Source organism: Limulus polyphemus, unplaced genomic scaffold (assembly GCF_000517525.1).
Source record: "Limulus polyphemus unplaced genomic scaffold, Limulus_polyphemus-2.1.2 Scaffold175, whole genome shotgun sequence".
Classification (NCBI taxonomy): domain Eukaryota; kingdom Metazoa; phylum Arthropoda; class Merostomata; order Xiphosura; family Limulidae; genus Limulus; species Limulus polyphemus.
Genome location: NW_013665785.1, coordinates 869299 through 884439, shown reverse-complemented (window position 1 = coordinate 884439; position 15141 = coordinate 869299). Strand labels below are relative to the sequence as shown.

The following is a 15141-nucleotide window of genomic DNA, read 5'->3' as shown; positions in this document are numbered from 1 at the left end:
GATTCTTACACTCGAGAATCTTCTACAACTTTAGAGAATAGGCGGGAGTTTCGCAATGCATATTTAACATTATACGTTATGTACATTTCTAAATATAAAGTTAATTTAAACAAATTAAAATTAATATAGAATAATAAATCCGTCACAAACTAAAGTCCAACTTCTGTGAAAGAACTGTCGTATAGAGCAAAGAAATTTCCAGGTAATAAAATGTAAAATTATAAAAGCTACTGTAACATCGTACCTATGTTTCCACATAAAGTATATTTTCAACATGGACTATTATTCTACGTCAGTTACCCATACACATCATGCTATGAAATGAAGCTTTCCCACCTTGAGGGTGATTTCTGTCTTTCCCTCAGCTGGAACTTTATGACAATTTACTGATTGCATCAATCCAACCTTTTGCTTCCACTCTGAAGGCAATTTATCACGTTTCATCACCACAGCGTGTCGAATAATGGAAGCTATTGTTTGTTTATTTATCGTGGCAGTTTTTTCGATTTGAAATTTCCTGAGAGAAGCGTCATAAGACAAACGGGGGCTCTCAGAAAAGAATGTTTCTTTTCGTTTCCGTCGTGATGGGGAGTGAGGATTTGTACACGGGAAATTGTGAGGTTATATCACACGTGGAATCGCTTTACTTTTAACCAACGGTCATTATCGGACTTATGGTTCTTCAGGATGGTGGGGATCTATAAATCTAGTGCTTAGAGACTTTGTTGAAGGGGGAAATGGGAGTACCCCGAAAAAACCCCATCTACCTGACCAGTGCCCGATTAAACTTGGATGGTAATGAGGCAAAACGATGAAGAAGGAAGGTGTGATAGGCGTGGTGGATGATTAGTGTAACAGGGTTTTCTTCTTAGTGAAGAGACGGCTGAAGGGAAATCTATATTGGGGTGGGTCTTCATTTTCACTGGTGGAGGGGCGATGGAGGAAAGAGAAGTTGGCGCGGGGCTCGTCTATAACTACATAGTGTGGCGGCAGAGAATTGAGGGGGGGTGTTGATCTGCAGGAATGTTGTCGAGTCAGATGGTCGGTAGTTACTGGAAGGCTCGGGAGGGAAGGGTTGGAAAGGACGGAGACACTAGAGAGTGTTTCCCGGAGAAATGTTGTCATTGGTGGGTTTGGGTAGCTTTTTTCTATTTCTAGGGCATTGGTTGAGTATTCTGGGTGGTTAAGGTGATAGTGTTTGTCATGGCTGACGTGTCTTGTGTATCCCGAATTCCTGTTTGGGTGCCTTGATCCATGGTTGAGGTTTATCTCTAGATTTGGGGCGTCTGGTTAGTAAGTGAGAGTGCGGAGCGTAGATGGGATGAAATAGTTGTTTTCGTGTGCTGATGTTTGGTGGTAGGTACGATGAGTGACGAGGCCGGACGACTGGGAAGTTTTCTATATGGTTTCTCGGCTTTATAATGAAAGAGATGGAAAGAACATCCATGGGTGAGTATATGGTCGGCGGATTGTCGCGACGTGGTGACTATTTTAATAAATCGTGTCGCCTTTCCGGTAGACCTCGAGCGGATCTGCTGAATTTCGTGGAATTTGTCAATGTCATGTTCTGCTGTTTGATTGATTTATTCGTGGTTAATTGATAGGTCAACGCCTCTTTAAGTTGCATGAAACCTATGGTACGGAGTTCCGTGGGCGGCAAAGGTAAGTGAAGTCGTCAAGGGTTGAGGGTTTAAGAAAAATTCCACCCCGTCGTTCTTTGTAGGATCAATTGATCCCCTCCGGTTTAAATCTGCTGATGAAATCGATGTTTTGGCTCGGCGAGAAGTCTAGGGGTAATCCGTCGAGGATAAGCTAGGAATATGAAAATCTACTAAAAGCTATTGAATCAGTGTCGACCAATATATGTCACATAACTTTTCATCAACGAATACACCGACTCGTGAACTAATTTCTTTAGGTAATGTTCTACATATCTCCATTGAGGCAGGTGGAGTATTCTCCTATTATACTATCCTGCGTTTATTATCGCTGGTTGATTCACTACAATCTCAATTGTGTTTTATATAAAATAATTGTAATTTAAAAAGTTGTACGCAACTATGCCAACAATAAGCATTTGACACAAAACTAACAAGTTTAAAAATGGCATAAGAAGTACTTATAAAAAAAAGGGGGAAGTAGAGAACTAAAATAATTCGATTATTAGACCATGAAATTATTTGCCAGAAAAATGCTTAAGCTATCTATTCTTGAATATCTCATCCTTCAAACTTTATTTAACTGGTTATTACAAACATAATTTGGCAAGACACTTAGAACTGAACGCGACTTAGCAGTTAGCATGCTTGGACTATGAATTAGAAGGTTCATGGTTCTTGACCTATTGCTGTGAAAATGCGCTCCGTAATTTGAAGCCGTGGATGTGCTATAAAAGTGACAAAAAAAAAAGCAAAAAGTAGTTGAAGAGTTTTGGGATGGATGCTGTTGAATATCTATTTTTCCTCTAGTCTAGCAGTTCAAAATTAGGGGCGGCTGTTAGCAAAAGTTTTGAAACAAACAAAGAAACAAGCAGGACACTTAAGTTATGCCAATCAGCTGATAAAGCTAAAAATTTGTTGACTTTTCCTTTGAAAGCAACAGCTTTTTATAGTTAAGATTCTTGATCAAAGAAAATGTTTCTGATACACACTGTCCTGTGAAGTTCTGAAGTAGTGAAACTGAAATCAGAAGGGATTCGGACTCGCGACTCTGTTTGCTGGGCAGAGGCCATACATATCAAAGTATCTCACTCAAACAAGTGTCTTTTGCAGTCGGCTGAATCACTCAACGACATTTTATTTTTGATTAAATCATATAAAATTATTCAATGTCATAAAAGTGTATTTGGGATAATTCAAGAATATATCTTCACACAACTCCCTGATCTCTGTTTTTATATAAAATGTAAAGCTTTTTCAATGGTTTTATATAACAATTTGTATATATATATTAATCTCCTTTAAAAAGTTTCATATATGTATTGCCTAGGTTGATGTAGGTCAAAAGAACTAGCCTGGTTCTGATGACGTATTCTCACGGATATTTTAGCTTCTTCACTCCAGCTATAGTACCTGGTTCACGCTTAACATTTCAAATACGTGTTTAGTTAAGTTGTAGGGCAAGGCAATATGGCGGAAGCTGCTGTTGTGGAGTCTCCAATTCAGAAATTTTTTTGTCATAAATGCACGCAAGAAATCAACCTTGTTTTGCCTGTAAGGACTTTTTTAAGTGTGAATATCTATATATATTAACAGTAGCGTTATTGTTTTCGTAGAAATGTATTTTCTGATACGACGATATTAATATTAATAGTAATAGTATTAAATAATTTATAAACTAACACTATTACTATTAGTATTAATTAAAAAGTTTTTAGTCTTATTAATATGCTGATAAACTATGTTCAACAGCTTTCATACCTTTGGCATTACTACTACTACTAGCACTAGTATTACTAGTACTAATAGTATTAATAACCTAGAGAGTCAGGTAAAATAAGCTTAGCAAAATCGTGAAATATGGTATAAAAAAGAAAACAAACACGGATTCCCAGTTTTAGTGCCTATACCAATCTGTTAATGTTACTTTTTTTTCTGGTTTTTATGTTATATGGATCATTGAAATGGTGTGGAATTTGTTGCTTAGATTTTGAAAAGGTTCATAATAAAGTGCTACACAAGAAATTATTTCTTTGTTGTTGAAGCACAAAGCTACACCATGGGAATCAAAACCCACTTCTTAGTGTCAGAACCCTCAGACACACCATTGAGCCACTCTGGGAGGACATTAGCAAATTATGAATCAACTTGCAAATGGTTATTGTAAATGTGATTTTTTATTAAGATTTATTCATGCATTTTAATAAAGATGTGGTAGGGTTTTTTTGCAAATATTTTTAAGGCACGTAACTTGTTCCATACTTTTTCGTGTAGAGTTAAGCAGTATTTTTGAGCATGCTCAACCATAAGTGCACTACTTTGAAAGAAAATAATAGATGATCGAAACAATACCATGTTGAATGATTTTCAGGCATTTTGTTATAAACTAATGGGTGAATTTGACACTATGTATACCACAGAATACCAAAAACCACCGTTTTACTTAAGGTACATAATAAGATCATTATGTACCAACAGATAATGCATTTTTAATAAAAATTCTTCATAGGTTTCATGTACAGTTGACAGGTAAAACATGCTAACCTATGACTGATGATGTAACATCACGTGGTTGTAAATCCCCAGTAATGAAAAGTTTATTAGATTGTGGAATGGTTGGATGGACAAAGCAAAAGGTTGTTATTAATGGAGTTCAGCCAAACTGTATTCCTATTACTAGTGGAGTACCTCGGGTGTTAGTGATTGAACATTTACACCTTTTTGATTTTAATTAATAATGTTGATAATAATGAGACATAAGTAGTAAATTAGTGTATTGAGGATGGAAAGGTACTTCTGAATGACTTTCATTAGTTGGTAAGTTGAAGAAATATTTGGCAAAGTACCTTTAATTATAGTTAGTGCATTTGGGCTGTTATAATTAGATCCCATGTTTAACACATATGGGAACCCACTGAAACGCATGATTGAAGAAACGAGGATCTAGGCATTGTGATGCATAAATTACTGAAGCCATTAGATATCTCTATTCTTAGTAGTAAATCTATTTGAATTTTAGGGTATATTTATAGACATGTTTTTTTTTTTACAAGTTAAAAAAGCTGGTGCAAGGATAACCTTTAAGTAAGTTGAAGGACCTTATGGTCCCTTGTTGTCTATAGTTTGGCTGTTGTACTAGTACTACTAGTATTACAACTTGTAAAGTAATGCCTAGTACTAGCCTTAGCAATATGTTAGTATTAATAATACTTTTAATAGCATAGGTTACTCTTGTAATTTGTAAAGCTGGATTACAAGCTTTAGCATAAATTAGTTAAAATTAAAGTTATGAATAAACAAATTGAAATCAAATAAGATAGTAACATAAATAGTAAATTACACTTTTATTATAGTGTATTAAGTATTAATATTATTGTAATAATTAATAAAATGAATCTTAATTACCAACATGGCAATATTGCAGCAAAGGTAAATGATTAATATTTGTACTTTTTAGTGCAGATATTAACGAATGGCAATTCATATTTTAACAATTAAGCATTGGCTGGAATAATTGTATGAAATATTTTTCTTTTGCTTTCCACTTTTCTCTTTTGGCTTTTTTTTCTCTTATTTGTAACTCCATCCATGGTGTAGTATTTTGAATTGTTATTAATGTCTGAAAAGTCCAACTGGATGAAAGTACTTAAGTAAAACATTAAAACATCTAGTTATTCTGAAATAAGTTATATATATATATATATATAGGCTAGCCCCTGTTCAGGCTACAATCAGTGACAATCCCAGTATAGACCTGTGTATGTGTAATACATCTTTAGTATATTATCAAACTGTTCAAATTTCTTGCTTTTATTGTTTATGTTACTGTACTTAAGAATATTGTAAATATGTTTTACCCTAAGTTAAACTATGTGATAAAATAAAATTAAGTTTAAAATTGTTGAAAAATTCTAATCTACATCTTGTTTAAATATTGTTTTAAGAAACAGTACGAGATAGATTTTCTTAAGAGACAAACTTTTCTATTTTTTATCTATCTTTTGACATATTCTCTTTGGATCTGACTTTATGGCTCTCCAATCATTTTGTGTATTATTTTCACCTATTTATTAAACTGAATTTGATTCATTGAAATAATTGGCTTAATTGTGCATTAGCTTTTAAAAAAAAAGTTTTTTATACCCCAGCTTTCAAAAAATCTGCTTTCAATTGTAGAATATATTATTTTACTTATTAGTTTTTTTTTCTGTTATAACATTTTTAAGATTAAATTAAAATGCACACTACCATGAAGCATGTGCACATTGGCATATGGGATACTGGATATCCCTCAAACTATACATTAAGCTTGTGCATTAAATGTTTAGAAAAAAGTTTTATTCACTTACCAGTAACCTGTTGCAACAATAGTTTGAACACTTTTTCCAGATAGTTTAGTACTGTTTTATTTGTTCCTAAGTGTGTTTAAAACAACATTGAAGCCTTAAGTCAGTGGTTCCCAACCTGGGGTCTGTGAATGTAATATTTCATAAAACAAGTAATACAAGTTTTTAAATACTGCTGTTTTTTTAATTGCACACTCAGTTATATGTGTCTTTTAGTTGATAATGAGAAAACAAGTTAATTATTAGTTGATAAAAACAGTGTGCTGGCTAGAAGGAATATTTCAAAACATGGTTCTGTGGAAAAAAATAATAATAAAAGGGTGTCCTTGGTGATGAAAAGGTTAGGTTTAGCCGATAACTGCACATTTATTCATACTCATTGTAATTAACTAAGAGAAATCATATTTTGTCTTATTTATTAGCTAAAGTAGAAACCTAGTATTTTGGGTATTCTTCAAGTAGCCTAAATGTATAGTAAAACAACATAAAAATTAAAGTAACACCAATTTATTTTGTAAAATAAATCTTTTGAACCTGTAGGCCTTTTTCTTATTAAAATTTCTTGCATATGTAACAGAATTCTATGTAAACAGAGCTAGGCTGTTAGTGGTATTTGCTAATCAATTAAACAATGGTCTTATTGATTGAATACATTTGATTAATCAATTAGTACAGTGTTCCTCAAATTGCAGTTGAGAGGCCTCATGCTGTGAAGTTGCAATTTTAATAGAGGCTACAGTTCTACCCCCTTCTCTCAGTCACACATCTTCTCCATGGTGATGATGGTGTAATTTGTCTCAATGTACTTATTCTGGGCAATTCAGTAACATCCTCATCTAATTAAGGTGCTTGACCAGCTACATTCTTATCTCTCTATAAGACAGATTCAAGAAGAGCTGGATCAAAATATTTAGACCATTTGGTTTTGTAGGTAGCTTCCATCAGAGGCATTGAAACAGAAACATCAGTTTTAGATACCTCTGACAATAAATTCAAACTATTCTTCTGTCAGGAATCCTTTCTTCTTTATTATGGCCTGGCTCACTCCTTCAAGCTTTAAGATACCATTTGTAGAAGAAGGAAAAAAAAAACTACCTGTATATCACATACATTCTTTGTGGTGTATCACAGATTTAAAAAAAGTACATGTTTTGTGGAAATACAGAAACAGTTATGCTGAATTTTGATCAACTCAGTATTAAACTATTAAACAGAAATTCCATATATATTATGTATAATGTTTAGTTACAAACTTAGAGCTAGCCATTCTAACAGTAGCTACCATTGGATATAGGACTTCTCTTATAACAGTGTAACAAAACTTAGTTGATACAGCAAACTGAGCTGAGCCAAAACTGATTTTTTTATGTGTTAGTTTCAGCTAAGTGTGTTTTAGCTAATGGATAAGTAAACTTTATGTGGATGCAAATGGGAAATAATATGTACAAGTAAATGTTGCAAATAACTTTGTACTGAAGCCATTTCATAAACATTTTCACACATTCAAAGATCATTTTAATGACTGAATGAATCACACTGCAAGCACTGTAATGCAAACAAGCTGATAAATTTTTCATTTGTGTTTTATTCCAGGCCTAGAGGGCTGTCTTCAAATCAGTAGATCACATTTATTAATTGTGCTGCTTTGTGCTCATTTACTCTGAAGTCATTTTTTGATTTGACATAAATGTTAATGGATCGAACTGTGATTTATTGCTTTAAGGTCAGAATTATTGATTCACTCAGTAACAGTAAAAAGTTTTTGAAAAAGGAAAGAGAAGAACTAATCATTTCACATTTTTCAATCTTAAATTGTACTTTGATGGTTTGTCTTTTGGGTGGAAAAACTAAGTGGAAGTATAAAATCTTTACCAAAAACAAACTTTTGATATTCATTTAGGAAGTTCTAAAGGTTATGCAAATTAAGTACGAAAACTTTAAGATAAAAAGAAATATTTTTATTCTTAGCATGAAAATGAACTTTCGCTCGCACTGATTTAATGAAGACTTCCTAAATTCACATACAAATCTTTTTCAAAAAATACTTTATTATTAAAGCTTGCTAAATTTTGTTGAGGTACACACCGTATATTCAGATATATAACGTGTAATTTCATGGTTACTTGGTGGTAAGAAACTGTTAAAAGAGAAAATGTTTGGTACTTCTGTAAAGTATTAAGTACATGTATTTTTTTCATTAATTAAGCCAGTAACTGGTTTTTGTTTATTAACATTTATATAATGAAGCTGTAATGATGTTGAATAAATACTGATGAATAATTATTTTTGTTTGAAGTACCTTTAAGACATTTATAGAAACAAGTCTTTCTACAGTAAGAAGAATGTTAAAAAGCATGAATAACTATCTTTTAGTTGCCAGTAGTTTCAGCACTAAAGCTGTTTGAACCTCTTGTAATAAACAAAAAATTTGCTCTGAGTCAGAAGATGAGTGTGCTACTGCTTGAGTCAAAATTGAGTAATCTGACTTACATTTTTTTTTTTTTAAGGTACAGTGAAGGGAATAGTTCACTCCTATATGGCATGAAAATATATAATACTTTGAATACTCATGAGTATTAATCAACAAATTTTTTCATAAATAATTGAAAGGTATTTTTGTGCTTGCATTTCATGATTAAGCTGGAAATTGCTTGGGTGCAGGGCTGAATTTTTTTTTACAGTATTTTGTAAATTAAATCATTCAAGTTGTTAAAATGCATGTATGATGAGTATATATGTGATGATAATGTTGGGTGAAGTTTTTGGGATTGAATTACATCTGGATATAAAAGATAGATTTTTCAACAATATTTGATGAATGCCATCATTGTACAGTAACTGAGTGGTGGATTCTTGAAGAGATATTAGATAAGAAGACAGATTTTGTTGTTTCCTACTACAAAATATTGGATATCTTGAGTAATGTTGATCTAGAATCAGATGAAATAGTTGCTTTGAATTCTGAAAGTATTTTCAAGAATATCTTTAGCTGTTTGATCTTAGTTAATATTCTTATTACTGGAAAAATAGATAATGGGTATCAGATACAAAAGACTGTTTAGTGTAGGTAGTATTATTATTAATTAATTAATTTTGTGTTTCTAATTCATTGATGTAGAGGCTATGGAGATTTCTAGAAGGCATAAGTGATAGATATAAATAATGATGAGCAGAAACAGAGAGAAAAAGTCATGCAAAAGAGAAGATTGGTCAAAGAAAAGTTAACTGTTGTGGAAGTGAAAGGCCTAACAGTTGATATATAAGAGTGAGATTAACAATTTTGAAAGATAATAAGTTGTCTTGTCGAAAGGGTGTTCTAAAGAAATTGAACCTGCCTCAATGGACTTTGACAAAAGGCAGGTGACTTGGAAGTACGAAAGCAGATGATTATTGGAAGTACAGGATACAATTGGTAACTCAACAACAACATAAGTGAACAATACACAAATGCTATTGCGATAGAGATAGAGAGAAAAATACATAGGCTTGTCAACTTAATTGGCTTAAGTGGACTTTTGACAAGAAGAAAACTGTATAGTGTTTAAGATACAACTATGATCTCCATAGTGTAAAGAATTTTGTATATACGTTCAAATTGTTTCTAATATATTATTTTAAAAACAAGTGGAGTACGTGCTGTTTGTTTATTGTCGAAATTATCACCAACAAGTCACAGACACCTACTGTAGAAGAATCCTTACCCCAACACACCCATATACTTACATTACTACATACTACTAAAAAAAGTAAGTTCTCAACAATGGGACATAGAATAAAAAACAAAAAAGAAACATCACCATGAATGATTGACATTCATTGTTCTATCCACAGATGGACTCTGACATCAACTTTAGTTGTCTCTTTAAATTATTAAGGAAAATCTACAAATTTGTGGATGTTTGCTTAAACTTTTCAAAATACTGTGTACGTGGCAGAGCTAAGGCAAGTTGAAGAGCAATTTCATGACAAACCATGGAAGCTGTGAGAGAGCCATCATCTATTATGTGGTATTCATTAGAGGAGAGTGCATCAACACCTAAACACTGTTTATGCTCTGTTATTGTTACTTTGGAAAGGGAAGAGTTGAATAATGTTAAGATGTAAGCTTGAGAACTACATTTTTCTAGTTATAATTTATCTGCTCATGTTTTGTAATGTTCGCTCTATTGGCATTAAGCAAAACCTAGAAAAAATTTATTTGAGCATCATCCCATTTATAATTGATTTATTTTTTTGGTGTATAGAGAAATTAAAGGTGATGTGAGCATCATCCCATTTATAGTTGATCTATCATTTGATGTATAGAGAAAATAAAGGTGATGTGAGCATCATCCCATTTATAGTTGATCTATCATTTGATGTATAGATCAATTAAAGGTGATGTGAGCATCATCCCATTTATAGTTGATCTATCTTTTGATGTATAGAGAAAATAAAGGTGATGTGAGCATCATCCCTTTTGTAGTTGATCTCTCTTTTGATGTATAGAGAAAATAAGAGTGATGTGAGCATCATCCCTTTTGTAGTTGATCTATCATTTGATGTATAGATCAATTAAAGGTGATGTGAGCATCATCCCATTTATAGTTGTTCTATCTCTTGATGTATAGAGCAGTTAAAGGAAGACTGTATCTTGTACATTAGTGTTGTTACTTATATTTCTGTACTAGAAAATACTTGTGCGTAAATAAAAAAAACATGCAACTGACCCAGCAATGTGCAGTACAGTGAAAAACTGCCCTTTATTTCTGAATTGATACAGAATTTGAAAGGCTGATTCTCCACTGAAAATATGGAACTAGTGAATTCCATGACACTTTTGGACATTCAAGAAGTTAATGACAAAATGGAAACTGTTGCATTGGGAAGCTTTAAAAGCATTTTGAAACAATTATTGACTGCTCCACTGTCTGATATATAGACCAGTGTTTTTAACTCCTTTCTTGCCAAAGGTACATCCCAACCTTAATAATATATGAAAACTTGGTCTAACATACATGGAAGTACAAAGTCATTAGAACATAGCATGTCATAATGTCTCACCCCCTGTATACCAATATGTTTTTCATTTGTTTGTTTTTTACAAAATTCAGCAGCACACTGGTTGCAAAACACTGATTTAGACTAGATCTTAATATTTCTGTATGATACCTCAGTACAAAATGTGAACAACATAATGCATAGAAACCAAACTCTTACTAAAGAAGTTTATCCATGCTTAACACAACTAATGAAAATGTTCAAAATACATCTTGTTTATAGCCCAGGTCCTGAAAAAGTTAAGTGAAAATAATAGAAATGTGCAGTGAAGCTTAACACATTAATGCATGAAATTACATATTATGATTGATGGGTTTTTGAATGCTTCTCACTTATTGAAGATTTGTAATTATGAGCATTAAAAACCCTTGGAACTCTGCATTCTGTGCAGGCCATTTATCAAATGTACCAACTAAAAGTGTATTGACTTAACTGAATGTGCATGAGGTTGGTCCGATGGACTTGTATTGGAGAAGGAATGTTAACTATAATTCTGAATTTGCTATGTATCTACACAAAGTGTGGTGAGATTTTTGTAAACTATATAAGTCTGTTGTATACACAAAACATCGGTTGTTACAAAAGTATTTGTACTTAAGATATGTGTGAATTGACAACATCAGTCTGACTTGGACTCTGACAAGTCACAATGCAAGGTGATGTTCCTTGTGAAGAGGAAAAATACTTTTGTCCATCATACAGTTTGCATATTGTATTTCAATAACCTGTAGAATTTCCAAAATGCATATCAAGTTTTGTCAGTATCCCTGTACATTGTATATGGTATTTACTCTCCTCTACCATGAACTGTCGCTAAATCAGTAATGCAGAGTAAAATGGATAGTTGATATGTCTGACATCAAGTACATAATACCATGTAGAATGACACTGTACAAGGTCATGGTATGAACACTTTGATCCCCTCCCCACTCGTGCATATAGGGTTAAAAGGATAATCCATGTTATTTCAAGTTATCAGTGGAGATACAATCATTTATTTTCCACGATATAACTGCAAATTCAAATATTGAAAATGGTTTAGCTCTAAAAATTATCATACAAATCCCACTCACTTTTAAACACAGTTTTCTAAATTATTTATGCACCAGTTTGCATTTTGGTCCATGACTATTGGTATTGGCTACAGGATCTGTAATAGTGTATGAATCAGTTCAAAAATTAAAAACGCTGTCATTATTGTAATCACACCCATAATTAGTGCTGAGGTTTTCTATGCAGTACTGAGGCCATGTCATTCTAAGAAGTTTATGTTAAAAGTCTGTGGTGCTCATTATATGCTTGAATGTGTATTGGCAATTTATTGAAATATTTTTGTCACTTGTTTTGGAATATAAATCTGTGATGTGTAAATTATGATCTGATATGTTAGTGGTAGAAGTATACTTTTTAAAATCATTTTAGTTATATAGAAAGTGAACAAATGAGTAGGTTGAGCAGTGTTTGTGTCGTTCAGTCAGAATATTAGCTGTGTTCTTGTGACAAGTAGCATCAACCAGTGTGTTTTTTTTTTGCTATCTCTTTGTACACATGTTGGGATAATGATTTTTTTGTCTTACAATTTTTATACCGTATTTCTTTGTGTTTATTATTGCAACTGAAATGAGATATTTGAATGTATCTGTTCTTTGGATTCTTATCAGGACTTCACATGCCCACGTTGCCAGAGTGGGTTCATTGAAGAGCTGTCAGAGGGACTCCATGATAATGCAAGGTATGAATCAGATAAAATATTTTTAGACATGTACCATTGGATTGAATATGCTATAATGTAATAAAACAAAGAAGTAGACAAACTTTACACCTAGAATGTGGAAGTTTGAACTGTACACATATGTACTGGTATATCTTTCTGAATAAAATTACAAGTTATCTTATTACACATTTTGCTCAACTCTATTAAATAATCCAGTATTCCACAAGAGTATCAAAATGTATTTCTGTTGTTTATGTAACTTAACTGAATTTTCATCATATTTATAAAGTGTAATTTTATTAAGCTTTTTATCTCTCTACAAAAGAAGAAACTTACCATAGACATACCAGTTATGAATAAAAGTACTGAAAACAGTAGTTTTTGAAGTAAAGAAGATTGTAAACTGTATATAGTTTTTGTTTTTCCTTGTACAAATATTTTTTTCTCTTGTGATTATAAAGAACTAATTAAAATTCATGAAAGTCATTTGGCTAGACGATAACCACTAATTTGTTTCTTTTACAGCAGTTTTAACAATTTTCAGATTTTATCATGCTCTATTTGCATATGCATGTTACTCTAATGTTAGCATTCAGTACTTAGTGTCAGTTTTTAAAAATCTAGATTAGAATTGTTTAGTATCCAGTTTCTGAATTACCAATGAATAGTTCAGATTATAAGGTACATTTGAGAACATCATGTATTTTCCAATTCACTTAACTTCCATTATTGGTTAATAGCTATGTTTATTGTAATGAATACCATGATCTATTATATTGAAAGATATTGGTTAAGAAGTTAGTTTTACTAACCAGCAAATGTACGTACCTATTCAATTCACACAAATGACTTAGAGGGACTCCCAGGGTGTAACAGGAGAGTTAGGTTCAAATGTTGTCCCATACCCCCTTGTTGCTCCCAGGAGACTTCAAGGGTACATCCCAAGTTTGGTGACACTCAAACCAACAGTGTGTCAGGTATAAGTGGACACACCCATACAAAACTTTTGTCAAATAATTTAGTCAACTAATTTAGCAAGCAGTGAATCATTTAAATTTCAGTATTGCATATGACATCAATGACATTACATTTACTTGCTATTTGAAAACCAAGTAACCATGATGTATTTTAATGCATTTTCATTGCAGAACTAGTTGTCCATTCTTCAGCTTCAGAAGTTATAGTACACATTTGTATTACTAATTGTAGTGCAAAAATTGAATACAGAACAAGAAATGTGTGTGCATTTTTTCCCCCTAGGAATATTAATTATAGTGCTGGTTGGATACCAATACAGGAGTTTTATTTTTCTTTAGTGAAGATCCTGATGAAGATTTTGACATGGAATACCATATTAGGGAGGTAGGTAGAGCCAAACTAGATATTATGGGTAAATACTAAAGTAAGTTTGTTTTCCAACCTGGTGGAGATGTAATAAAGGCTAGATTTTGCCCTTTGAAGGTTCAAAACACATCACCAAGTGGAGGTTTGGACCTTTGATAGTACTAATTTGCATAATTTACTGATGATGTAATAGTAATTGCTAGTTTATATTTGATTGAAAATCCTTTTAGTTTGCAAGAAATCCATATAAATGAAATAAATTTATTCACATGTAGTTAAAAAATTCATTATAACACAAGTAATCATATTTTTATATTTGAAATAAAAGATGCCTGTTGTTTATGTATTTGATGCTACATGGGATACTTGTATTGCTACATACAAGAAGCTTGTATTGTCAGTTAAAAGAACAGCAGCTGATTTAAACAAAATGGATTTTATTCAGCAGTCACTATTCCAAGCAGGTAAATAGTGAGTCTTTTTAAAATAAAGTTGTTGATAAATTAAATGCACCTAATAAACATAATGATAAATAAATAGCTAAATAGAACAGAGTAACATTAACATTTTGGATAGATGACAATAAAAAGTTACAGGAGAAAGTGTTATTATCAGTTACAGCCTTTGTTTTTATCAACATTTTTGTTTAATTATACATACACTTTGAATAAAGACATCAGCCAAATGGATAAATATTAATAAAGATAAATATAAATAAGCAGCAAAACAGAACAGAGTAAACAGTAACACTTTAATAGAAAATAAATATGGCCCTTCTTATGTCTTTTATGCTAGATATGCAGTGCATTTTATTGAACCAATATGGCTGCTAAAAGTACCCCCATGCTTCATCATAATGATCTGCTGTGATGTATGTAAGGAGCCAGTGTTGAATTCAGGGGGTGTACAGGAGGAATCCCCTCATGCAAACAAATCCCCCCCCCCTGAAGTACAGTATCTGAGCCAGTGTTGAATTTAGGGGGGTGTACAGGAGTATCCCCCATGCAAACATATTCCCCCCCCCGTAGTACAGTATTTG

The 15141-nt window shown here is 32.5% G+C and overlaps 1 protein-coding gene across 1 annotated transcript; it reads left to right on the top strand.

The window, feature by feature from the left end:
* The first annotated feature begins 3056 nt into the window (after positions 1-3056).
* LOC106478047 (E3 ubiquitin-protein ligase RNF126-B-like) lies at positions 3057-15135 on the top strand. The gene is made up of 3 exons (XM_013938557.2): positions 3057-3212; positions 12706-12776; positions 14075-15135. The coding sequence occupies exons 1-3, from the start codon at positions 3129-3131 to the stop codon at positions 14157-14159; spliced, it is 240 nt and encodes a 79-aa protein (XP_013794011.1). The 5' UTR covers positions 3057-3128; the 3' UTR covers positions 14160-15135.
* The last annotated feature ends 6 nt before the right edge of the window (positions 15136-15141 follow it).

What these genes read in the sequence shown, in the direction of transcription:
- LOC106478047 (XM_013938557.2), top strand. Translation starts at nt 3,129, where the DNA reads ATGGCGGAAGCTGCTGTTGTGGAGTCTCCAATTCAGAAATTTTTTTGT. An exon ending in AAATCAACCTTGTTTTGCCT is followed by an intron (nt 3,213 to 12,705) that starts GTAAGGACTTTT and finishes GATTCTTATCAG; the next exon opens with GACTTCACATGCCCACGTTG. An exon ending in GGACTCCATGATAATGCAAG is followed by an intron (nt 12,777 to 14,074) that starts GTATGAATCAGA and finishes ATTTTTCTTTAG; the next exon opens with TGAAGATCCTGATGAAGATT.